Source organism: Molothrus aeneus, chromosome 8, assembly GCF_037042795.1.
Source record: "Molothrus aeneus isolate 106 chromosome 8, BPBGC_Maene_1.0, whole genome shotgun sequence".
NCBI classification, from domain to species: domain Eukaryota; kingdom Metazoa; phylum Chordata; class Aves; order Passeriformes; family Icteridae; genus Molothrus; species Molothrus aeneus.
Window position 1 is genome coordinate 26350203 of NC_089653.1, and position 25521 is coordinate 26375723.

The following is a 25521-nucleotide window of genomic DNA, read 5'->3' on the forward strand; positions in this document are numbered from 1 at the left end:
ATTACATTAAAATAAGCTTTCCAGATCCTTTCCCCCAGAATTGTGTTCTTTGCGAGGGGAGGCCGGGAGCAGTGCCGGGCGCACGGAGCCGTGTGGCAGAGCGGCAGCGCTCCGGGGCAGGGGTGCATCTGCTGGAGCCCCTGCCCTGTTCCCACAGAGTTACCTGGCTCTGCCAATGCTCACCAATGCTAATCCTTGTCCCTGCCTTTTTGCCCATCCTGTGGATTTGTATTATGGTCCATACCACCTTTTCTCCTGCTTTTCATCCCCCAAAAGACCTTCTGTGTTCCTTGGTCCCAGGCAAGTTCCCAGTGCTGTTCTGTTGGCAGCTTGGGGCAGGAGCAGGAGGGGCTTGAGCACTCAGCACCCCGACACCACCACCTGCGCAGAGCCTGTGGCTGTTGGGGTCCTGAGTTATTGGGGTCCCTCAACACCCCTCCTTACAGGACCCCTGCTGGGATGCTGGTTTGCAGGGATCATCCAACCAACCAGGACTTTGGCCAGTAAAGGGTATTTGAAGCCTAGCTGATAAGAGTTGTTGCAGGAAGAGTGCTGGGGAGACAGGCATGGGCAGCATGACACTGCCAGACTGTCATAGCAAGCCCTGAAAGCTCCACAAAACTATGACACAATTTCTCTGCTAGTTTAGAACTTTGCAACATGTTACTCAGGGCACTGATCTGGTGCTATAGCTATTTCTGACAGGTCTTAGCATAAATTTAAAATAAATTTTGAAAAATATTTTTCTTTACTTTCAGTAAATAAAGGATTGCATTTCCTTGGGAAGCAGTTCCAGCTAGATGCTTGCAGTACAGCTAAAGAAATTAGTATGGCTGCCTACTGAAATTCAAAATATAAACCAATGTTCCTATGTGCACACTAATGCTCAGAGACATCTTTGACATACTGTGGGACATCATCAAAATCAAACAAAATTTAAATATCATGAAACAATATGAGAACTTTCCCACCTTTTGGAAATAATGACTTAGAGTCTTGAGTTTATGTAATACATTTGCTAGACTACGTTCCTTACTTGAAAAGAGCTGAACTTTACCTAACTATTTATGGAGAGATGCATTGCATGGGGGAAAGCAGAAATAAGCCCAGTATGCAATCTGGAGTTTCACACAATATAAGAAGCATATTTTCAGGATAAAACAAGTACTGAGTAACATATACAGGAAATGTGATGGCCAGCATAAACCTTGGTGGTACCTGGTATTATTCTTGTGTTGTAAGTGCCAACTGTTTTCTATGGTCCTGGATTCAGCAACTGAAAGCAGCTAGAATGAAACAGAAGCAAATGTTGTTGCAAAGAAGCCAGAACAAGTAGTTGATTTTAAACAACAATCCGAGATAACTTCCTCAGAAATATAGAGCAAGAGTTGTTAATGAGAAATCAGTCTCACCAGAGGTGATCCACCCTTTTATTCTTGCAAATGCAAATATGGAGTTTTTTAGCAGAAATTACTGTCAGGGAGGAAAAAACATGGTCTCCTAAGCATGCAAAGCAGAGCTTCAAGGTGGATAACATGTCCTTGAATTACTGGTGTTTGGAGAGCAAATGGAAAGCGCGCCACAATTTCCTTATTTGGAACATCCTTAGTTTACTTCATGCCTTCATTGATAACTTGGGTGAGCAAAGTATCCATTAAATTGGTGCTGAGAGGAGAGAGTTTACAAGTGCTTTGGAGGCACCATGGGAATTCAGAGTAATCCTGACAAACGAGATCTGACTTAATGTGGATGCAATATTGATGAGGATAAAATGAAATTGTGATACAATTAATCTTTTGGACAGTCAAAAAAAAGCAAGGACTGAGCTAGTCCTTATTGTGTGGGAAGTCACACCAGCTGAGCTCCCAAGATTCCTTCCAACCAGCATATTTGGGCAATATTCCTTCAGGAAAGGGGTTGGGTGTAACAGGGAACCACAGGGCTGTGCTGTTATATATATATACATATATATATATATGTATATATATATATATATATATAAAGAAAAGCAATCAGCCTGGGGTTTGCAAACAAGTGCAAAGCACACAAAATGTGTAGAGAAGGGAACTGGGATGATTGCAGAGAAGATAAGATATCAGCAGCTACAGGTAAGAGAAGCCCTTGTCTGTGAGCATGGGATGATGGGCTTAGGGTGTCAGCAGACAGCCACCATAGGCTTCTAATGAGTTTTATAAAATTAAGGGGATTTGAGCAATTAATTATCCCTGGAGGTCATGGAATATCCACCAAAGAAGCTTCCTAAGAGCAGATTAAACAAATATGTCCCAAGTGGTTGAGTTCAGCTTGATCCTGCTTCAGGAACTGGTCTAACCATCCTTCTAAGATCACTTCCAATTTTATTTCTGTGATCAAAACAAAGAACTGTTCTCCAAGACAAAGCTACTGTGTTTTGCCCCTTTATCTTGTTTCTTTCTTAGTGAAAATTGCCTGGCAAGAGAACCTTTTGGCTTGAAAGTTTCAAGCCAAAACACAAGCAGAAGGACTCTTGGTAGGAGGCAAGCACTTAACTCCCATTAGCTTTGTAAACATCAGGGTTAGCAGCTCTGTGATAACATTTTACATTTCATCCTCTAGATAATTGTTAGGTTAGATAATTGTCCGGTTAGTAGAGTTTAGCATTGCCAAACATGCAAAACTCACTTGGCAAAGCACATGTATACATTGGCTGATGTTTTATTTTCCTCTCTCAGTAGTGTAATGGAAGGCTTTAAAAATCATTATTTGGGATAAGAAAGGTTTTACTTGCAGCTTATACACGTATTAAAGTAGCTTAAGGTTTTTAGTGCTCCCCATCATTAGCTGAACTTACTGGGAAACATGATCTCTTTTTTTTATCATTTCTAACCAGAACTCAGGAAAAAAAAAGTTTGGTGGTGGATGATTTCAGAGCTTAAATTATGAAGGTGAAGGGTTTTCTCCTTTCAGCAGTCTTTCTAAGCTTTTATGACCAAAAAATTCATTTTACTTAAACAAAAAACCCCAACAAAGCAACTTCTTGTGGAGCTAAAGGGAAAATGAGCAGTTATTTAATATCAGCCAGAAACAATCTAAGGATATAGGAGAAATTTCCAGAGTTCATTTTTTAACCAGTGCTCCAGTCTCTGTTGGTATAAGTGCTGGATTTATTCAACAAGCAAAAGTGAATATAGACCCTGTATTATTAGTAAGATCAGCAAAACAGCATTATACTGAATGTAATTATAATAATTTTATTATAATTAATATATGTTGTGGAATTTGCTGAACTTTGTCTTTACTCCTAACAGTGTTTGAAATATGATGTTGTAGTTCTCTTGTGTTCAAGAGGCTGGATTCTGTCCTGTTTTAATTTGAAAACTACATCTAGACCTAATATCTTCCCAACTTCATTGTCAAGCAGTGGATTTGTATATTTTTGAGGCATATTTGCTTTTTTAGTACAGTGGCAATTGTTTTGGATGAGTTTAGAGAAGGCAGCCCGATATTTTTCTCATAAGTGATACATTACAGGGTAGAGATATGTTCACCTTTCTGCATAACAGAATGATTTTGTGCTTGCATAATTAAGAGATGATTCTGTGTGATGTATTCAGGAATCCTGAATCATTAATTTAAAGTTTGCTAACTGATTCAGAAGAAGCTTTAGAAAAATCAGCATGCTACTGCACACATTTAAATCTAATACTGTACTAGTGCAGAGTGATGATACATTTAGGATACTTGGGTATGTTAATGTCCTTGTCATTTTAATTCTGAAATTTTAACATAGTAATACCGACTGCTTGGAAAAAAAAAGGGCACACTCTGGAACAAAAATTGTTAAAAATTTCTCATGCGAATATTTTGACAGGTAGGTGTAATTACATGTAAAGATGTGTCTTGGGGAGGGAATGCAAAAATCTTAGAATATATGCAAGATTCATGGAAGACACAAGAAAAATTCTGCAGTGCTATGACTTAGGGTTTTTTTTAAAGTATTCAAATACACACCTTATGCAGCATTTCAAATATTTGTGAATATATAAGTAGTTGCAACTCAGATGATTAATTTATTAGTCCAGATTTTTTATTTCTTTCCTAATTTTGAAAGGTGCTAGGCAGCATTTTGAAACCCTTAGTTTTGTCAGTTGAAAATCAAGCTCCAGGTTGTTGGTCCGTTCTAATAGACATGTTTTGTGGTCAACCTTTTCATCACTCTTGTAGACAGGATTGCTCAAATAATCCAGCCATATAGATACCTTACCTCTGACACTGTTCCTGGATACTGAAAGCATAATAAAGATTACAGGGATAGCAGGTGGGCTGAATTGATTTATGGTGATATGACCTTGCCAGTGTTTGCTAATCCCATTGTGAGTGCTGCGATATCAATGTACAATTTCAACTCCCGTCTCTCAGAACTGCGTGAAAACTTGTCTGGGCTATGGATTTCTTTGTCAAAACTGTGTGGCAGCACTCCTGCCTGCCATTATTTCAGCAAAGAAAGACCATTTCTGGCCTTCCTAGTGGTGCTGGTGTAGGCCAGCTGTACAGCGGGTGTTAAATAAATAATTGCAGAGAACAAGTTCTGTTTACTTTTTACATTGCTGACCTTATAATCGAGAATGTTTTGCGCGGGATAGAGCTAACTGTGTCTGACGCAGGCCAATTCCCCGAGTGCTTGATGCAGAATGAGAGCTTCATTCAGCTGCTTTCAATCATCTTGTGGCAGAGACCCCCCACGAGCAGGTGGGGGCTGCCTTTCAGTAACCTGAGGATGAGCTGGGGGTGGGAGGTATGTCCAAATGGGGAATGACGCCCACAAACTACCTTAGCTGAGTGCTATCCTCACCTTGTGTTTGCACTTTCCAGCAGGTTAGTAAGTCTGTAGCAAGATTATTTACAAAATTATGTTATCCAATACATAAACATTGTGATAGTAGAATAGAAAGAAAGAAACTTTCAAAGCTGTGCACGCTGGCCCGGTGTATCTCTTGTGTTGTGTATTTCACAACAGAACAGAAATCCTCAAATCTGAGTATCTCTTTAAAAGATGCTTTATGTACGGGTCTTCTCCAACCCTCTCTCTGCATATCTGCTTTCCCACTGACCCAAGAACAAGCACTTCCTTCTTTGCCTTGGTTAGATGATAAAATATTCTTTTTCTGCTGTGAGAGGATAAATTTTGCGACCCGAAACACCCTGAAATCTGGAAATTCATAATAGACATGGATTTTGAAGGTTTGGCCATTCCCGAACCTATTGGTGCGTGGGAGCAACTGTTCCCTCTTATTCTGTGTCTCTCTTAAGTGGATTGGAGGCTGTGGCTTCTTCATACAACTGAATGGTTGAATGCCATATGGTATGAAGACCATATGGTATTCAACATACCATACAATGGGTTCATTTTTGGTGAGGTTTTCTGCAGCCCCAGTCTTTCCTTGGTTTGGACTGTTGGCTTGCAATCCAGGGATGAGGCCAGCAGGCACAGGGGGCGGGTGCTGCCCTGCTCCACAGCAGGGCCCAAAGGCTTTTGGTCTGAAGTGGCCAGAGCGTTTCCAGTGCAGCTGTGCAGGGCGCTCCTGGCCTTGCCTTCCCCACACCCAGCAGCAGATCCCAGGAGCAAGCACGGAGCTGGGGAGAGGCAGCACCCAAAGCATTGCCCAGCTGGGGGTGCAGGTTCTTGGAAACAATGTTCCAAACTTGGGCAAGACATGAGGAGGGTGAGGCAGCTTCAGGGCTTGTGGCAGTGTCAAGTGAGGTGGTTTCTCTGGCGAGGGAGCCTGTGCCTGTGCCTGTGTCCAGCAGGTAACCACCAGAGCTGGGAAGTGGCTGCAGCTGTTGGGATAGGCATACTGCTGCGTAGGCTTGCAGCACTGTGGAATTAGATTGCTGGGAACAGGAGTCATCTGTAGCTCCTGCACTGAAAACATTATATGCTGCTGACTTTTCTCTTTGAGACAACTGGGCAGATCTTATTTGCATGCTTTGTAAAAGTTTTTTAAAGAGTTTTGCAGCTACTTAAAGAACAAAGGGTATAACTAGCTATAAAATAAAACTGTTGTCAGGCCTGTGGTAAATGCCAGAAAACACACCATGAGTTAGGACACTCCAGATGCTGGTAGCACAATACAGCCTAGGCACAGGGCCATCCATGGCCCCCGGTGGCAATGGCAGTGAGTGTGCCATTGTGGCATCCCCTGCTCGTTGAGCCCGTCTCACCACATGCACTCCTCAGCAGCTTTGTGCATCCTCAGGATCTCCTGGGCTGGGGTTTGTGAGGCTCTCCATGTTGTTTCGGCTGTACTTGCACACTGACTCTCATCCATAATCAAATTTACAGCAAACTGGGTTGTAAGTGCAAGTCAGAGAGTAAGTGATGGAAACCACATGGGGAAACAAAAGGCACCTCAGCTCTGAAGCTGAGCACTGGTGTCAGCCTGTGCTGGCAGGGAGTCGTGTCATTACATAGTGATGCATTTATCCAAACAGTGGTTTGTGTTTTGGGAGACAGATGTGCCTTGCAGTTGCTAGTGGAAGTTAAATGTTAAATATGAAACCCATTCATTTTCTCTTAGTCATACTTTGGATTTAAGCAGATGTTTTTCTAATTTGTGGTTTTCAAATGTAGCATGCTGACAAGACATTTATCATTAACTACAGCTTCATCCATGCAGTTTAGCAAATTGGCCAATTATTAACAGTGAGGGTTGCGTGGTGGTTGATGCATGGTTCCTGCTACTTTGAAAGGCCTCAATTGAAACTCAATACATTTTTACAATATAAATTAATTGAGCTTTGGACCACATCCCTGTGTATGAGTGTTCTCTGCTCTCACTGTCAGAATGAACAGCCATTTGTAATGCAATGAGTAGCTGTGCTGTCTGCAAGCAGAGGTGGTGGAAAGTGAAGGATAACATTTTTCCAGTAGGAGCATGAAAATGATAGTTTGGTGGTGGTGCTGTGAACTGGTGAGATGTCTCAAAGGTGTTTCCCAAAGCAAGGAACCACCATATGCCTGAAAAATTCATCTTCTGTTTTCGCAGCTCTGGAGTTCAAGCAGGCAATTCAGTCATTTATTCACCCCATGTATGAGACTTGAAGGACAACGCTCAGTGTACCTCTTATTTCTAGGAAGTATAAAGACCTTGATTTTCACCAGCTGGCACTGCAGAAATTTTGTCTTAGATTCTAGCTGAACAGGGAAAACTCTTGAGGACAGCTTGTTTGTAGTTGCTTCTCATTCAGTTTTTTTCCTCCTCTATATTTGCATTTGCAAAACTATAGGGTTTGTTACAGAACAAGCTGCTGTGCAGATTAATAACAAAAGGACTGTAAACAAAATAAATGCACGTGGAATATTTTCTCTTGCTTTATGCAGCCAGATGTACTAGGTGGGAAATACCTCTGGGGCTGGCTTTAAAATCCTATTTGATGTCCTCTTCTTCACATCTGCCTGCTTTGTAGGGAAAGGGAATAATGACAGTATCACAAAATCAGTCAGGATCAGTCATGTCTCAGCAGGGGGGCTGGAGGTAGCATGAAGTGCAAAAAAGGGGGAAAATTGCTGATTTGGGGATGGTGTGGGAGGACCTGTATGGCCTTTGCTTTCCCTGAGTTTGGATACACGAAACCTCTGGCAGCAGCTGTGTATTCCATGCTGGGATTTCACAGGAGGTGGGTGTAGGCTAACCCAGATGCTGATCCTTTGCAGTGCTGCCAAGCTCCTGGAGAAGAGTCCATTCTCTGTTGGCGCCCCGAGCCCCCTGCTCCCCTCGCCAGCGAGCCTGCAGCTGGCGCAGCTCCAGGCACAGCTCACGCTCCACAGGCTGAAGTTGGCTCAGACTGCTGTCACCAACAACCCGGCCGCTGCCACTGTCCTCAACCAGGTGCTCTCCAAAGTGGCCATGTCACAGCCACTCTTCAACCAGCTGAGGCACCCCACGGTGATGAGTGCCCCGCAGGGCCACAGCGCAGGCCCGCCCCAGGGGCCCGGCATCTCTGGAACGAGGTTCCCCTCTGGTGGCATTGCCTTTCCTGCCCAGAGCCCGGCCTTAACTACCCCAGGGGGAGGTCTGGGAGCCGTCCAGGCCCAGGCGCCCAACGCAATTGTCATGAATCCCTTTGGAACTGTCATGGCTCCAACCTCCGGCCAGCAACCCGTGGTGGTGGGTCTCAACAAAGCAGGTGCTTCCACATCTACTGCTGCAGGGGGCTTTTACGAGTACAACAAGCAAAACACCGTCACTGCCACCTCTCAGGCATTCGCCTCGGAGGGGGAACAGTCCAGCCAGCATGGCTTCCTTGCTGGTGGCACCCACACTGCCACCCCAGCAGCAGGGCCGCGCTACGAGAGTCACTTTGGGGCTCCTGGCCAGCTGCAGCACGAGGCAGGAGCGACGTTTCCCAAGGAGTCCTACGGGGCAGCAGCACAGCACGGTGCAGCACGGGCCTTCCCCAGCAACCCACACGCGGGCTCCCATCCGAAAGGAGATCCCGGCCCTGTCTTGCATGGCAGCAGTACAAGCAACCAGTGGGAAAATATCCCTAATTTCCCCAGCCAAAACAAGGCTGACCTCATGCCCGGCGACAGCCTGTGGCCGTCAGCGAGTCAGCAGCAGTATGAAATAAGAAACGAGCTGTACAACCCCGAAGAGCCGACACCTGACACAAAGTTCAGCACGGCCGCCCCCCCCGCCTTCGGCCGCCTCAACCACAGCGCGCAGAGCTTCGGCAGCCCTCGCATGAGGCAGAAGGAGGAGCGCAGTGGCGGCACGCCCGATCTGCCCACCCGCTCCCTGCCGCCGCACCAGCTTGGCGACCTCCGCGGCGTGACCCCTCTCCACTTTCCCCACATCTGCGCCCTGTGCGACAAGAAGATCTTCGATGTGAAGGTGAGTGGTTTGAGGGCGTCCCTGGGCAAGAGTCAGACCCTTGGACCGGCTATCAGGTGACTGATCTGGCCACCAGCTCCTGCCACCCCTCAGTGCCAGTGTCCATCACCACAGAGGTGCCCTGAGAGATGCAGAAACAAAAGGCCTTAGTTTTGCTGAGGGCATGGTACATCTGTTTAATGGCAGTTACTGGGGCTTCGAGATCCAGTTTTGTTCCACATGCTGCTGTGAAAGATGGTGAGATTACAGCACTGATGTGAGAAACGTGAGGTCTGAGCTGAGGTTCTTGCTCATCTCCTGGGCCCCGAGTGAGGCAGGGAGGAGCTTGAAGCTGATCCCCCGATACTCAAGCCAGTGTTGCAACCCCACGTCTGTAGTTTCATCTGCTTCTCTTTTTCTGATCCCAAAGGCTTCCCCCTAACACAGCCTCATGGAAGCAGGTTGCTTAAACAAACCAGCACAATTTTTGGATAAAGTTATTTTAACTATTCCTCTGTAGGAAATTTTTCTTCCTTGTGTCTCACAAGAAAATTTAGGTCTCAAGGTCCCCAGGGACTTTGACCTGAAAGCAAGAAGCTGCTCAGCACATGTGGAACAGACTGTGCTCTCTCTCACTTTTCTGTTCATACTGCCAAGGGAGCTCCAAATTCAATCTCACCCTCAAGAAACAGCTTCCCAGATTCCCAGGCAGTGTGTTGTAGGTCACATTATTTAGGTCAGGTCTGGAGAAGGCCACTTTAGTGGCCCTCTGAGCCCCACAGCCATCCATGGTTGTTCTGGCCTCCTGGTGAGCCCTGCTCTACAAATCCTTATGCCCTTTTCTGTCACATCACAGGACCAGCACCTAACCACAAAGGCATGTATTTTCATGCTGATGGTGGCCTGACAATAAAATTGCAACAGCATATATGTAAGAAAGAAAATGACCAGCAGATTAAATAGTACCTGATCCCTACACACCCTGGGGATTTGGGATATTTGAATATATTTGCTTTCATGTTTACCTTTCCCTCTTTTAGCAACTGCTTGCAAAAGGTTTTGCTTTGGTTACTGCAGCTTGTGGGGCTGGGCTGAAGCAGACCCTGTCTAGGGCATGCTGGGCATTTCTTTTTTTCATTAAACACTTAAAAAGTGCAGGAAGAATGCCATTGCAGTGAGTTTCAGGAGATCTGTTAGTTGGTGTTTAATGCCCTGCCTCAATTGAATCATACAAATGTAAAAAGCTAAGTGTACTTTGACAAATGTTGCTGATCTAGTGAAATAATAAGCACTGTCCTGGCTGCCTTGAATACTGAACAAGTTCTTTACGGACATTGCAGGAATTGAAGGTGCTTAGCACTTTGCAGGATGAGGTCTTCAGCAAGACTGAAATAACTTCATTACTAGAAATACACTGAATTTAAAATCTAATACAGAGAAGGTTTCCTTTTGTAAAATAATGGATAATTTAACATTCAAATAATGCATTGGTTGAAGGTGTGCTTGGCTCTGACATCACCTGGTTTGATCTTCAGCATCTCAGTATTGCTTTTAGAACAAGGTAAACTGAATGGAAGAATAATCTTTTGTAAATTTGTCTCAGGATTTTTCCTGTGTTCATCGTCTCTTTGTTTCAACATAGGACTGGGATCAGCACATTAAAGGAAGTCTTCACATTCAAAAATGTATGGCTTTTTCAGATAAGTAAGTATTATTTTAAAGTGAATTCTTCAAACTGAATTGCTAACAGAGTATCCCTTACTTGAGTGGTTTTCCACTGGGAATTTACTGCCTAACAATGAAGCTTTAATATTTTTGGTATATCATGCATGTCCCTAAAGTTCTTTTCTTTCTTTTCCAGCACTGGTATCCGGTGTATGTTAAGCTCAGCAGATGGAACATTGCATTTATCACCAAATAATGCAGCAGTTTTCAATCCATCTAGTATCGAAGGTGAATGATTGCATGTGCACTAGTTTAAAACACTTTTTTTAATTGAAAGGGAAATGAGTCTCTGAGGAGAACTGTGTTTTTAAAATGAAATGTGATAAAAGTTTCAAAGGAAAAATTTTGAGAAATTGTGCACAAAAAAAGTGGAAACCAATACTGTGCCCTTTGAAATATGAATTTATTTTTCTTTCAAACAATAACTTGTTTTCATGCTACAACAAAACAGTGTATAATTTGATGTAGAGACTATGAAATTATTTACTGTGTAAATGGGGCATTGTTTACTGAGCACATTAATGCAATTAATATGAGCCAAGATTTAATGAAATTTGTGTAATCCATTATTTAGATTATCCACCAAATGTTGGCGCATCTTTTATCGCTACACCAGCAAGATCCTTTGGCCAGCCAGGTCCTACATTTTCTTCTCCTCCATCAGGGGTAAGAGTGAGTACCTAAGCAAATTGATGTCTGTATTTCTTGTAGAAGATTCTTGTAGAAGCCACTTCTGCTTACTTGGAATTAAAACCCTGAAGGCTTTCTTTTAGGCAGTAGTCTGAATATTCACTCTGTTATTTCAACTTCCCCGCAGTTCTTTTATGCTTTTGATTTTGACCAAATATGAATTTGGTTGTAGCTTTTGTTTTGCTTTGTTTTTTCCAGTGCTAACAGTTGTTTGCTTATCAGATATCTGGGGAGGTTGGTAAATAGGTTTGTGTTTTCCATTGACTTTTTTCCCCCATTACCTGAGACTTTTTGATCCAGGAAGGTCAGTTTCAGCTTGGAATGAAGATTTGGATTAATTTTGAGTTACCTTCAATATTGAGCCCATCAAGCAACCTTCTGTCTCTCTGGTTATTTGTAGCAATTGCTCTCTGCCTCTCTCACACTGAGGTCCTTCTCCCAGGTAGCAACAGTGGCAAAGACAGTGGCTGCAGCTTCACTATTATTCTCCTGGAGGTCCCAGATCAGTTCATTATACTGGATTAGCTTTTCCTTAGTTTATTTTAATGTAGTATTTACATCCTCTGCTGTCACTGGTGGCCTTTCAGCAAGTTTGTTTTGATGTGGAGGTTTCCACGGTTTAGGTTTATTAGTCCCTGCCCTGCATTCAGCACAGGTACCCAGTTTTATATTGCTCTAATGCACACTTGAATTCCTAGTTCTGTAGTCAAAAAATGCCAGAAAAAAGAACCAACATTAAAAGGAGTTCTTACACTGACAAAGCAGAAACATTTTAAAAGAGAAAAAAAAAAGGCAAATAAAAGCAAACCATATTCATAATGAAAATACAAAGTTATTAGGGTTATGAAACTCATAAAATGAAACTCATCACATATCAGAAGGCTACAACTAGAGCTGGACACACCAAAGACTTATGTTAGGGCGTTGATGGAATAGCAGCAATAATCCAGGGGTTCAACTTTTCACCTTGTTAACTTTTATGTATATATCTCTCCTGATGTGGTCTCAGACACTCAGAAAAGCCAGGCTGAGTTGTGTCCCTGTGGCACTCCAGTTCACATCAGGCACTGCTTGCAGAAAGTTCACCCAGATTCCCTTAATCCGGCCAATTTTCTACAGTGCAGTTTTACTGTGCAAGAGGTTATTTGAAGGGGTTTCAGCTTCTGCCTGTCACAGGCACTGTGAGTGCAGGCCAGCAAAGAGCAGAGCTGCTCATGACAGCTGCCTCCAAGGTCAGAGGTGGACTAGTAGTGGGTGCAGAGGAATGTTCCTTTTCATCATGTCTGTCAACTTCGCAACAAATGAAATCACTGCTAATACCAGTGTCATTTCGCTTTAGAATCTGTCACTATTTATCATTTAAGCTGCCTGAAGAAGTCCTCTTCTGAATGACCTGCAGTATTTTGAGACATAAGAGAAACAATAACTTTGATTTTCTTGGATGCTGTAAATCCCTTTTTTCTTCAGAAGCCTATTGGATGAACAGGGAGCTATATTAGAGGTGTTAAGACTGAGTTTGCCAGCTGTCATTCACTCTGCAACCCAGGTGGCTTATAATTTATTACACCTTTGCATGGTAGTATTCACTTTCAGCTAAGCTGCTGCCATTTAACTGAGCAGTAGGAGATTACACTTGACCCTGCATGTAATCATAAACAAAGTGTTCAGATTTCTGGAAGAGCTTGCTCTGTGCTGTCCATCTGCAAATAACTCTATCCCTCTGTAAAAGGCAAGTGCTACCAGTCTTCACTTGGGCGTGGTGAGCCATTAGCACTGGAGGGATGAGATTGGCAGTTTCTTACGATCTTTAGAAAAAATTTCATGTGAAGCTCAAGAAAGGGATAAAGAATTTGAAAAGCAAGGAGCAACAACAACAAATGTAAGAAAACAGCTGTAATAAAAAATCACCAAATTGGATAGGTGAAATAATATTGTAAATAGTATGAGGTGCATTTTGCTGTTGTACATATTTTTTTAGACTTGTTTTTTTTTTTTTAATAGCCATGCAGCTGCATTAGTAACCCCTGGCAGATGCTGGTTGCCAAGAAAGTTAACTTTGAGTCTTACTGAAAATTACATGCAACACCTGGCATGCAACAGCTCCTCTAACTTCCTGATTGTAGATATGGAAGGTGTATATTCCTTTTCTGGCCATGATTTACAGCTCTGTTTAATGAATGGATCCAGTTTAACTGCAATCAGCTGACAAGATTATTGCTTGGTGCAGCCTGTTGACTTCTGGCACGAGTATGTGACCACTTCTTAATCAAGAACTACAGCAGGTTTATGGCATAGCATTTTCATTTAAGCCATTGCCAATTGTGGGGAAGTGGCAATGTCTTACAGTTGTTTGATTTAATGTACTGAGGGCTGTGTGTGGGAACGTGGGCTCTGGAGCCAAGGCTCTGAAGAGCTGAGCCTTTCGAGTCCAATAGACTCTTACATACCATCTTTTAACAGATCTAACAAAACAAACAGAAGGTGATTGGTGACCTGGAGTGTTCTTACAATGGGACTGCATTTGATGTTTCCTTTTCCTCTAGCTGTAGTAGTGTTCTTCTACTCTGTGCTAGATGCTGCCTTGCCAGATGTGTGCAGACATCACTGCCTTTTCTGTTCAATTGGAGTTGAATTGCTTCATCTTTTTTTCAGGATCAGGTCTTTGTTATTTTTCTGCCAGAATAAAAACCTAACTTCTGGACTTTTGCACTTCTCTTTGACTTACCTTATGCAGCTGAGTGAGCTCTGTGAGATGCAATCTCAGTAGCAGATCACTGTGTAATGCAGGGTTCTAATGCAGCAAAAATACAGAAATGGTTAAGTGGTGAAGTCTGGAGGGAAGGCAACAGGATGGAGGTGTAAATAAGATAACATTAGCTCTGTAACTTGTGGACTTGCTGACAAGCCAAACGTTTGTGATGGCTCTGGTGAACTTGATCCCACAAGATTACATGATTTGCATCTTCCCTTGAATGGCACAATTTTAACTGAAGGTAGAGTTACTTCTTCAGTAAAATCCTAATGGAGAGTTCATAAACATGGAGGTAGTCTGGAAAGATTTAATCCTGTGTGAGTGACGTTTTGCTTGTCATTAGCTATGGTAAATTAACATTCTCTCTGGCTGATGCCTTTTGCACAGGGAGTGTAGAGCCTGCTTCCCATGCCAGGGAGATGGGCAGCTCTTTTGCAACTGCCCCAGCACTCCAAAATAGACTTCCACCCTTGGGAAGTGATCACTACTCCAGTGCTCTGTGCCTTTGCCAGCCCAGTTTGGGAGCTCTGCCTCTCTGCATCTCCACTGCTCACTGTGCCCCCAGGGGGAAGTAGCAGGTTTTCTAACCCCAGGTACAGCTGTGTGTCCTCTCACAAGTCAGGTGGGATCACTTTTACGCCAGGCCCAGTGTGTTCCATGAAGAAGGATTTAAATTTAGTCCCTGCTATCCTGAACACCCATGTAGTGATTTCCAATATCCATAAATTCAGCAAGGACTGCAGTGAGTAGTTAGTTTTTGCAGGAGTATTGTTGATCCTGTTTGAAGGAGGTATCTGCCTTCTAGAAATCCTCTCTGGACTTTGCAAAGTCCAGGGATGGAGACTACATTGCACTGCAGCTAAACATTTCCATTTCCATTTGTACTTCTAAACCAGGATTGTAAAATGCAAGTTTTAAAGAATATTTTTTCTTAATAGCAGGTGAGCAGAGCTTTTAATTTTTTTGCAGAAATGTAAGATGTTATCCAGTGGAAAGAATATCTAACATAAAAAAACTGGTCTGAGTTGGGTTTTTTTCCCCCAGTTTCCCCAGAGGAAATCTACATTGGGTCGAGTTGTTCACATTTGCAACCTCCCCGAGGGAAGCTGCACAGAGAATGATGTCATTAACCTGGGCCTCCCATTTGGAAAGGTCACCAACTATATCCTCATGAAATCTACTAATCAGGTACTGTACATTGGGGGGTACCAGTGTTGACATCTGATGGCATAAAGACATAAAGATATGAAGACATAAACATGAGGACAGAGTCTTTGGGGGGAAACCTCTGATTTAGTAATAGAAACTTAAATACATAAAGTCTGCTCTCAAAGCGAAAAAAAAGTTGGTGGTCACTGAATTAGATGAGGATGTAAACATGACCATATCTAAACAAGTTCTTGTTTAAAAATCCTGGCAATCTCAATGAAAAAGTGTTGTGAAACTGTACTTCTAATTTTTTTAAAAAGTGAGTTACTTCCTGCCTTCTCTCAGCCATTTGTTAGGGTTACTTCAGACTTCTCTTATTCTTTATAGTAGCTTAGTATACTCTAAGTATCTTAAGTGTACCAGTGGTGTAATCTGGTAAGAATAGAATATCTTCTCTCACAGCAGACAAAATGGATGGATGTAGAATCCATGCTGGTGGAAAATGTTTGAGGTTGTAATATGTAAAAATCACAGAACGATAGAATGGTTTAGGTTGGAAGGGACCTTAAAGACCATCTAGTTCTAACCCCCTGCCATGGGCAGGGACACTTTCCACTAGAACAGGTTACTCAGAGCCCCATCCAGCCTGGCCTTGAATACTGCCAGTCAAGGAAGAATAGATACCAGTCATTTCATTTTTAACTGAACCATCTTCTAGGGTGACATATTGGCTTTAATAGCTGGTTTGAAACCATTATTTGCAATTTAAGAAAGGATGAGAAATGGACTGAGTATTATCATTTCAGCTTCAGGCCTGGAAAGCTACCCAATTTTGTACTATCAAGACATTTTGCATGAGAAGCATCCAGAGAAAATTTATTGTGCTGCCTTTTCTCTCTTTTACTTTGTATTCTTAATTATGTAATAGATTGTAAAGTTGTCTCCATTTGTGCTAGGCCTTTCTGGAAATGGCTTACAGTGAAGCAGCTCAAGCCATGGTACAGTACTACAAAGAAAAACCTGCTATGATAAATGATGACAAGTTACTTATTAGGATGTCTAAAAGATACAAGGAATTACAGCTGAAGGTAAGATGGTCATTCTTGATCAAATTATATGAGTTTCCATGGCACATCTGGAGAATACATTTTAAAAGATTCTTGCTGATTACTGATTTCTAATTAATGCTTCAATATGATGGGAAAAGAAATAAAGATAAATTAAGCAGTGTATATTATTGATCTTTTTACACTTGCTCTTATTCTAAATTGTAACTCTTGGAAGAGACCCTATTTTCTATGATCCTTTCATACCATTATTTCAAAAATCCCTTCTGAACTTCCTTGTGAGCAGACTCCTTGGTCTAAGAAAGCCATGTGTAAGATACAACATTTCAGCGAAAATAAGATGGTTCTATCATTTTAGTCAGGCATTAAGCCCAGAACAATACTTTTTTCACTGCTTCCATGCCTGAGCCATAGCAGTCTTGACACCAAGCAGTGGTAACAGGATTAAACATAATAATGATTTTTTTTTTTATTTCTTGTGAATGACCTAAGTTATAAAGCAAGAGGTTTGGTTTTTTTTTTCTTTTAACAGAGAGTCAAACCAGAGCAATATTATTTAGACTTTCTGTAGAGTGTGTGACACTTCTGTTCTGGACACTTGAGTGATGTCCAGAGATCACTGCTCTTGTGAAAGTATTTATAGAGGCTTATATACTGTCATGTAATGCTAAGAGAGTAATTTTATTTCATGGTGACTTGGACCAGAACTGGCAATGCAGAGCTTAAGAGCTCCATATTGTATTACCTAACACAGCACAAAGTTATTTTGTAGAACAGCTCTGTAATGTTCCAATTTAATGTTAAGAGTCCTTTATGAGCCTTGGGGAAAAAAATATAAAGGAACTCGGATAGTTTGGCTTGACCTTTAGAAAGCCTCTTTCTCTCCTGTATGTGTAGACTAGCTTAAGGAGACTTAAAATGAGTTGCCAAAAGTTCATAAATCAGGGCAGACTTGCCTAATGTGGCGCAGGGAGGGGTTCAGATGTTTGGTGGTGGAGATTGTGCATCTTGACAGAGAGGCAGGAGTTACCCAGGAGAATGTGATAGTTTGCCTAGTTTCCAGGAAGATTTTTCTGCTTTTCCAATTACAGTTTTTCAGGTCATGGAATTATTTTGCTTTGCAAAAGAAAGAAAGCAAATAAAAATACCAAGAAGGAAATATGCATGAGCTAGCATATACTGCTACAAACTGCTGAGTTCCTGCATGATTATGTTGCTCATCTGTGTGTGCTCCAAGTGTTTGAGGAATTGTGAGCACTCCAGCCTGTGTAGGGCATCCTACCTAGGAGTAATCAACACCCCAGGATACATCTTGCACTTAGCTTGTCTGAAGCTCTCCTTGTCTAAACATAGTCCTTTAGAGCTATAATCCAGAATGAATAACTCTGAGATCAAGAGAAGGCAGTTCATACCTAGAGGATCAGATCTGCTGTACATATTTGATTCTGTATCAGAAAAATTGTCTGGTTTGTTTCCTCTTAGATCCAGTTCCTAGAAAATGCTCTGTAGTGATTGTGTAACAAGGTTTGAAAACAAGCTGGTTTTCAAAGCCTGTTAGAGCAGCCAAATATGAGGAGAGACTGCTACAACGTAATGGAGCAAATTTTCCGTTTGTATCATTTTACTGCTTTGATCGTGCTGTTGAGAGGGCAACTGCAAAAGAGAGTGTAACCACAACCCTGAAACTAAGTATTTCTAGTTCTAGAATAATTGAGTGAAGCATGGATACTGTTTCTTGAAGGACAAATCACCTGTATCAGCTTGGAGAGTAGAACAGCATGGTAAACAATGTCTTTGTTTTTATTAGAAACCAGGTAAGAATGTGGCTGCTATAATCCAGGACATCCACTCACAGAGGGAGAGGGATCTGCTGCGTGAAGTGGACAGGTAAAGTTTCTCCAAAGTTTGGAATTGGAAGTCTGTAAATCTACAGGTAGAAGGAGCATTGTCTGTATGCTTCCCTCTTGTATTTAATTTGCTTTCCTAATTGGGATTTCACTTATAAAATAGTATATATTTTATATAGTTCAATAGTTGGTACAGGGCCTGTAAAATGAGATCCAATTGAAACTGTGCATGTTATGAAAATAATTCTTTCTTACTGATTATGTCTCAGAAAGTATGTCTGGCATGTGAAGAGCATAAAAATGAAACTTTTCCACTCTCCTCCCTGTTGATTGAAAAGCATAAAGGCTGGTGGTGCTTTGAGACCAAGTGGGAAGGAGGCAGTTCAGATTAAAATGTATTTGGGTACATTTCTGATCTCTTTGACTTCTGGAACTTTCAGCAAAATGCGAGAGGAATCACAGTCCTAAAACATCTCTTTTAAACAGGTGGCCTTTGTCACTTTTGTGTCAGAGATGCCCTAGCTGAGTGAGTATTAAGGGTATATGCATTAGGGTCATTGTAAAGGTATTAACATATTATAAGCTTTTAATGCTAAACCCTTATGAGATGCTTTTAAGAATGAATGAATATATGCTTGACAGTTCTGTGGGGATTTAGTTAAGCTCAGTGGCTATGACACTGCCTTTTCTCCTGTTCACTGCTTGCAGCTGTGCAGTGAATGTCTGTGAAAGGCCTGGGGTCTCAGGTCCACAGTCCCCGGGGCAGTCCCCACGAGCTTCCAGTGTACAAGAATTGGTAGACAGCAGTGGGTCAGCCAGTTACAGTAGCTGCCTCTTCCCCCTGCAGCAGGTACGGCACTGAGAGGCCCCGCTCCCGCAGCCCCATAAGCCGCTCGCTGTCACCTCGGTCCCACACGCCCAGCTTCACCTCCTGCAGTTCACCACACAGCCCGCTGGGGACCAGCAGGACCGACTGGGGAAATGGGAGAGACGCGTGGGATCAGTCCCCCTACTCTCGACGGGAAGAGGAGAGAGATAGCAGAGAATGGCGAGAGAATGGGGACGAGAAGAGGGACAGGACTGACACGTGGGTACACGAGAGGAAACATTATTCCCGACAACTGGACAAGTTTGATTTGGATGAACGGCTTGAAGGAGGCAGAGGACACCGAGAAAAATATTTAAAGACTGGTTCCCCTGGTTCCCTTCACCCTTTGTCTGGCTACAAGAACAGGGAAGATGACTATTACCGAAAATCCTCAAAGTCAAAATCTGACAAGTTTCAGAGGCAGCTGCAGGATTTACCTGGGAGATCTAAGAGGAAGGAAGAGGCAAAGTTAAGGGAACGCAGGCATTCTTACAGTGAGGACACTGCAAGGGAGGAGGCAGCTGAACAGAAGCACAGCAAAGCATCTGAGGGCTCCAGGCAAAAACAAAGTGATAAGAATAAGGTGAAGAAAGCTGAAAAAGACCAAGAAGATACTACTGCTGAAGGCAATGATGTAAAGGAAACCAAACCACCTGAGAACGAGGTAAATAGAGATCTAAAAGTATATGTAAGAAGATGTGTAAGTGGTGAAGTAATACATTTTCTGAAATATCTTAGAGAATTTGTTGTGGGTGTGATGCCAGCAATATGAAATGTTTTTCCATTATAAAATTAGGGAATGTAGTCATAGAAGAAGTCTTGGGAGGCCATCTTGTCTGTGTTTTTGCCCAGACCATACAGATCTATTGCACTCTTGTGCGTATATGGACATTATCATTTTGTGTCTAGCATAGAACCCTTGGGTAACAAATGAGGGGATGGGGCAGACAGCTGAAAATGAAACCAAGTGACAGTCTGCTATTTGCATGCAGGCTGCGTGTGAAGAGGCAATTGTCCTCCTCTTAACTCTGTGCAGAATGCCCCATAGCTGCTCTTTCTGCATCCATCACCTGCTTCTGCTGCCAGTGAGGAGGATTGAGTTATCTGGAAATTAAGTGATACTTTACAGAGGTGCACAGTATTTATACAGGGAAGTGGTTGCTATACTATTAAAATGGGGAATGAACTTTTAATGAGTAACATTTCTTTCTGGATAACTCAACAGAGCAATTAATCATGTATGCCTACCCTCAGCTGTGGCTGGCAGAGATAATTCGCACCACTCCCTTCAATGTTCTGGCAGAAATCTCTTCCCATGACAGAAACCACTGAATCAGCTCACCTATAAAATTATGCAATCTCTGGAGAAATACTTCCAGTGGTAAAGTGGCAATGTTTGTGGGTTTGATTCTCCACTGGGAAGAAGTAGGAGGGGGAACACATCCAGATACCTCATTTGCTCAGTCTCAGTACAGCCCATACTCACATCCCCACCCCTTGGGGATCTGGTTACTGGCTCTTGGCCACCTTGCCACCCCTGGAGTCCCCCAGGGATAGCTGCTGCCATCCACCCCCAGGTCTGTTGGCACAGGAGGCTGCAGAGGTGCTTGGCTGACCAGGGCTCCATCTCTCGCTTGTGCCTTTGTGCTGCCAGGGCCATTGTCAGTTGTTTCCAGCTGACCTTCTTCTCCTGTGGGGCTGAGTTGGTGGAATTTCCTCAATTTGTAACTCACTAGTCTGTAACCAGCAGCAGCACTGCCTCATGCCATAGAGAAGCATGTTTGTACCACCTTTTATCATCTTTCTCCTTTGGCTGGTATTTTACAATGATGTGTGGTTCCTTGGGAGGAGACGTCAGAGAGAAATGTCAGACAACATCCTAAATCACACTCCTCTGCATGTTTTCCAAGTTGTTTTACAGTGGCTTTGCTAAAGACAGACTTCTCTGGGGACTGTTGCTAGTAATTTATTTTAGAAGGAAAAAATACCTTAGTATGTCTTGGATTCACTTTTGCTTTGTCCCTCTTTTACTAAATACAAGGTAGTATTGTGGTTTTGCTCTTCCCAAGTATGAACTGTACAACCAATTCCATTTTCAACTGGTCCTGTGTCAATAAACAAAACAGTCGAGGTCTTCTGCAGAGTTTAACACTGCTGCTCTCCTTACCACATCTGAGCCAACATAACAAATGTGGGTAGAGAACAGAAGAGTGGAGGCTGGAAATTTTAATGAATTGACATTCTCCCCCACCTGTCTTTCAGCCAATTCTGTGATATAAATTACACCTCTAATTTCATTTAAAATTCTTTTTCTTAATTCTTATTTGTACAGCTCTGCTAACGGAATTTATTGTTGGGTCTTTTCCCACAGCCTAGTTGACTTGCATAAACTTTAGAAATAAAGAATGTGACCTTGTGAGTGACTTTGCTTCTCTAAACCCAGAATAGAAACATACTAGAGCACCACTGTGTGTTGTATACATGTATATGTATTTATTTTAGCTTGAAAAAGAGGAGCAAGTTCCAGTGAAGAGCTCACCTTCAGATAATAAACAAGGAAAAGAATCTGAAGAGATTCTGGAAAACACAAGGAAAGAGAAGGTTGGTGACACGTTGGTGTAGCTTCTTTTAGAAAATGATTGAAACCTCAGGTTTGGTAGAACATTCTCCCAAATGAAATATTAACCCCTCATGAAAAACCACATAAAGGGGTTGGAGAAGGAGGTTGTCTAAATTAGCTTGCCTTATCTTGACCTCTGCTTTAAGGGACAGCTTTTCCTGAAGTCTCCAGAACTCTTTTTTTAGTTACTCTTTGCTCATGTACATTGCTTCACATACATAGCGCTTGGCAGTGGCAGCTGTGAGGAATGTATGCTCAAGTGAACTGGGTAACTTTGCAAACCGTGCCCAAAAATAGGAGATGTGGTCAGTTAGTGGGGAAAGAGGGGACTAAGATGAATACTTTTTAGAACATTTGCCTTATGAACTATAGATAGCAGTCTTCTGATTGTTTCTGGTTTTAATTAAATAATGCCTTTACAGCACCCCTACTGCTGCATTGCAATCGAGGACAGCAATGTCCCTGGAATTCCTCCAGCTTCATTTCTGTAGGGTCATGGGTTGATGGTCAAATATGGAAGATATTGATATCTGTTGCTGCAGAAAACTGATCTCCTGGCAAGAGCAGTGCCAGCTCACAGAGTTTTCATGCTGTTTTAGGATTCTAGGAGGGGAAGTGTGGGAATGGCCAAACAGGAGGAGAATACAGATTATTAATAGATTGTGTGTACACAGGGAGTCTGGGATTTGAAGTCTAAGATGCAAGTGTGTCTTAAAAGTAAGGTATACCTTTTAATTCTAAGACTTCTCAAGTCCACTATTAGTGCCTAAGTCCTGTACGTCTGAAACTGCACATATCAGGTATTTCAGAATATGTGCTTTGGGGTATAACTGTAAACCTGCTTTTTCCTAAAGTTTAGGCCAGTGGCTCCCAGCACAGTCCCTGCCAGAGGGATCTTGCTGGTGGAAGGAAATGACTGCAGAAGGAAGCCATATTTTCTCAGTCACCATGTGAATTTAAAGGACCTGGTCCAGGAAAGAGTCAAAGCCACAGTGGCTCAAATGGGGTTCAATATATTTTCATTGCACTGAGAAGGAGGCAGAGGAAGGGGATCATATAGTAGCATCAATTGCATAACAAAGTGTAACACATTGTGCCTTGCTCTACTGCTTACAGAAAAGCAAGAAGCAGGGGACTGGAGAGACTGCAATCCCCAAGACAGTTACAGAATCTTCACAAAGAGAAGTTTATGTGATAATTCAAGAGATTTTTTGTCCTTGTGCATAAGATTTAAAATCACAGCACCAAGGCATATCACACTTCGAAACTAAAACACAAGAGGAGTTAGACATGGCCATATCAAGGTTCTTCCTTGTTTCAAGGACCACTTTTTACAGTGATTATCTATAATCACCAATCTCTCAAATGTTTTGCATCTGTGACAGGACCGAGACTGGGAGAGTGGAAGTGAAATAGAAGGTGAGACCTGGTATCCTGCTAACATGGAAGAATTAGTGACAGTAGATGAAGTGGGAGAAGATGATTTAATTATGGAGCCTGATATAACTGAGCTTGAAGAAATAGTCCCAGTTGATCAAAAAAATAAAGCTGCTTCAGAAATGTGTGCCTGTATGTCAACCATGTTAGAACTGAAAAACGATCACAGCCATTTAACAAGAAGTGAAGACAAATTTGCCCATAAAGCTTTAGAAACAAACTTCATAACAGCAAAGGGCAGTGCAGCTTCTAGTGGCTGTCAGGAAGATGATGAGGATGATGATAATGATGATGCTGTAACTGAAGCATCAAGGCTAAATCTGGACCCTGAACAGAAGCCAGAGGAATTGAAAGAAGACCAATCTGCTAAGGAGTCTGATTGCCAGCAGAAGGAAGGAAAAATTGATAAGAGCTCTGACACTCGTTTAGAGCCTGAAGATCACCAAATACCTTCTGTTCATCTGAAAGAAGAGACTCTCCAGCTCCCTGATACATTTATAGATGATTACAAACAGATGGGATCACAAGGAGCTGAGAGCAGAGAAGTTACGGAAATGCTCATTAAAAACGCTAGTGAAGAAACAAGACATGGAAGCCAAGAGTGTCCAGAGCCCAAGGGTAACTACTGCTTTTTTTCCCTTCAGCCTGCAGAGAGCCTTGCATGTTTTCTCTGAGGGTAGACTGAAATTTATTGCTAACGAGAATAAGTGTCATTAATAGTATCAAGGCTTGTCCTTGGAGCAGCTTAGTAAAAGAACCCCAGTGCCTTTGGCCAAGCTAAATCATTAGAGCCTCTTAGATGAATAGTGTAAAGGAAATATGATAAGCAGCTTGCAAGCTTTCTGAAAGGCATAAGCTGCTATAATTGTCATGTCAAGGTTCACATGAGTTTAGCTGAAGTCTTTCAGTGCCTTGCTAAATTTGTTTTGAATTGTCAATGAAATGAGTGACAGTCTCTGAAGGTCAACAGAAAAGTATCTGTAATGTCTGGCTGGCTCCTGGACAAGGTGGGTATTCTTACACACTGTACTGAAGCATTATTAATATGGATATCATGCATAGATTGGTATTTCTCAGGCCCTGTTCATGCAAATATATGCCTTTTGCCAGGACTTGCCTTATCATGTCCTATTATCTACTGCAAGCTGCCTTTAATATAACTGATAGGATGTGCTGTGAGATAATGTCAATAAATGTAATCATAGTTACCTATTTATATTTTAGCTGTCAGGAAAAAAGGGATGTTGAGATCTGAAAGTCAGTTCAGTTCCTTGTCATGATACTTGAGCAAATGGGCTGTGCATAGTGAGATGAAGTGAAAAACTACATTGAGTATGTTGGTCAGAAATGCTCTTTTTTAATTGCTGCCAGAGCCCATGTGATGGACAGGGGCTTTTGAAAAGAAGCTGATGGAAGATTTTTGAGACTGTAATGCTGGAAACATTTCACGAGAATATCTGATTTTGAGCTAACTTCTTCCTCCAGGACAGATTTGAAGCTTATTGGTTTTTAATACTTGCTTGATTGGCCTGAAGACACCTTGCCAGACTTTGCATGTTTGGAGATAATATTGCCATGGCACTGGGCAGGGCAAAGCTGGCTCTCCTGGGCTTCCTGGGCAGCCAGCTGATGAAAGAGTTGGGTGTCTCAAGAGCATATTTACTAGTGTTTCCAGCATCTCAGCTTCCAGCTTGTCAGCAGGGAGCCTGGAAGCTCCAGGACCTCTCATGCTTCCCAGGTTTCTGACATGGACTTGTTATCTGGGATCTGCTGTCCAAGGCTCTAGGCCCTCTACAAATGCAGCTGCCAGCTCAAAAGCACAGAAATCAACTGAAGTGGGACTTCAGTTGCTGCAAAGACCCTGAGTGTCTAAGCTTACCAGCTTACTGGGGGTCTTCCAGGTTCTCTGCTGCATATTGGAATCCTGGAGTAGGTTTAAAGTTAGCTTGAAAGCCAACCAGTTAGGATTTTATATTATTGTCTTTTAAATCATGCGATAGACATATTTAAAAGTGAAGAAAAAATCATTCTCATAGCCAGAAACTGTAGATCTTTGAACTACAGACTTGAAAGACAGGTAGGGTTTGGTTTGGGCAAAATATGTTTGTTTTATGAGAAAATATATCCCTTATTTAGGTGAAATTTGCAATGCAATAGAAATTTTGTCAGGGCAAGTGAGGTAGTTCTTTGATGTAAGGACTGAAAAAGAGGAATCAGACCAGTTTATCTGTATTTCTGTAGCTCTGTGATAGCAAATTCCTCTTATTTTAAAATAAAATAATTCATATGATAGCAATCATGGGAAGGGACATCATCTGTTCTTTTGACTGGCTATATCTACCTCAGCAAACCAATCCAGTGTTCACACATCTTGAATCTCCTGCTGTGTCAATTAGTGTCAGCCAGCAGGGACCAACCATCCCATCCCTACTCTTCAGAAACCAAAATCTTGTAGTGGCTGGGTGCCATAAAGCAGAACCATCCCCTGGAGAGGTGAGGATGAGAGAGGAGTGG

General features: G+C 42.3%; 1 protein-coding gene across 1 annotated transcript in view; it reads left to right on the forward strand.

Moving 5' to 3' along the window:
* RBM20 (RNA binding motif protein 20) overlaps positions 1–25521 on the forward strand; it is a 97862-nt gene that overhangs the window by 66824 nt on the left and 5517 nt on the right. The window contains exons 2-11 of the mRNA XM_066554877.1: positions 7694–8873; positions 10495–10556; positions 10714–10805; positions 11152–11243; positions 15064–15207; positions 16125–16256; positions 18043–18122; positions 18930–19614; positions 21453–21551; positions 22956–23625. Of these exons, the coding sequence (XP_066410974.1) occupies positions 7694–8873; positions 10495–10556; positions 10714–10805; positions 11152–11243; positions 15064–15207; positions 16125–16256; positions 18043–18122; positions 18930–19614; positions 21453–21551; positions 22956–23625 (3236 nt within the window). The remainder of the gene's footprint in view (positions 1–7693; positions 8874–10494; positions 10557–10713; positions 10806–11151; positions 11244–15063; positions 15208–16124; positions 16257–18042; positions 18123–18929; positions 19615–21452; positions 21552–22955; positions 23626–25521) is intronic.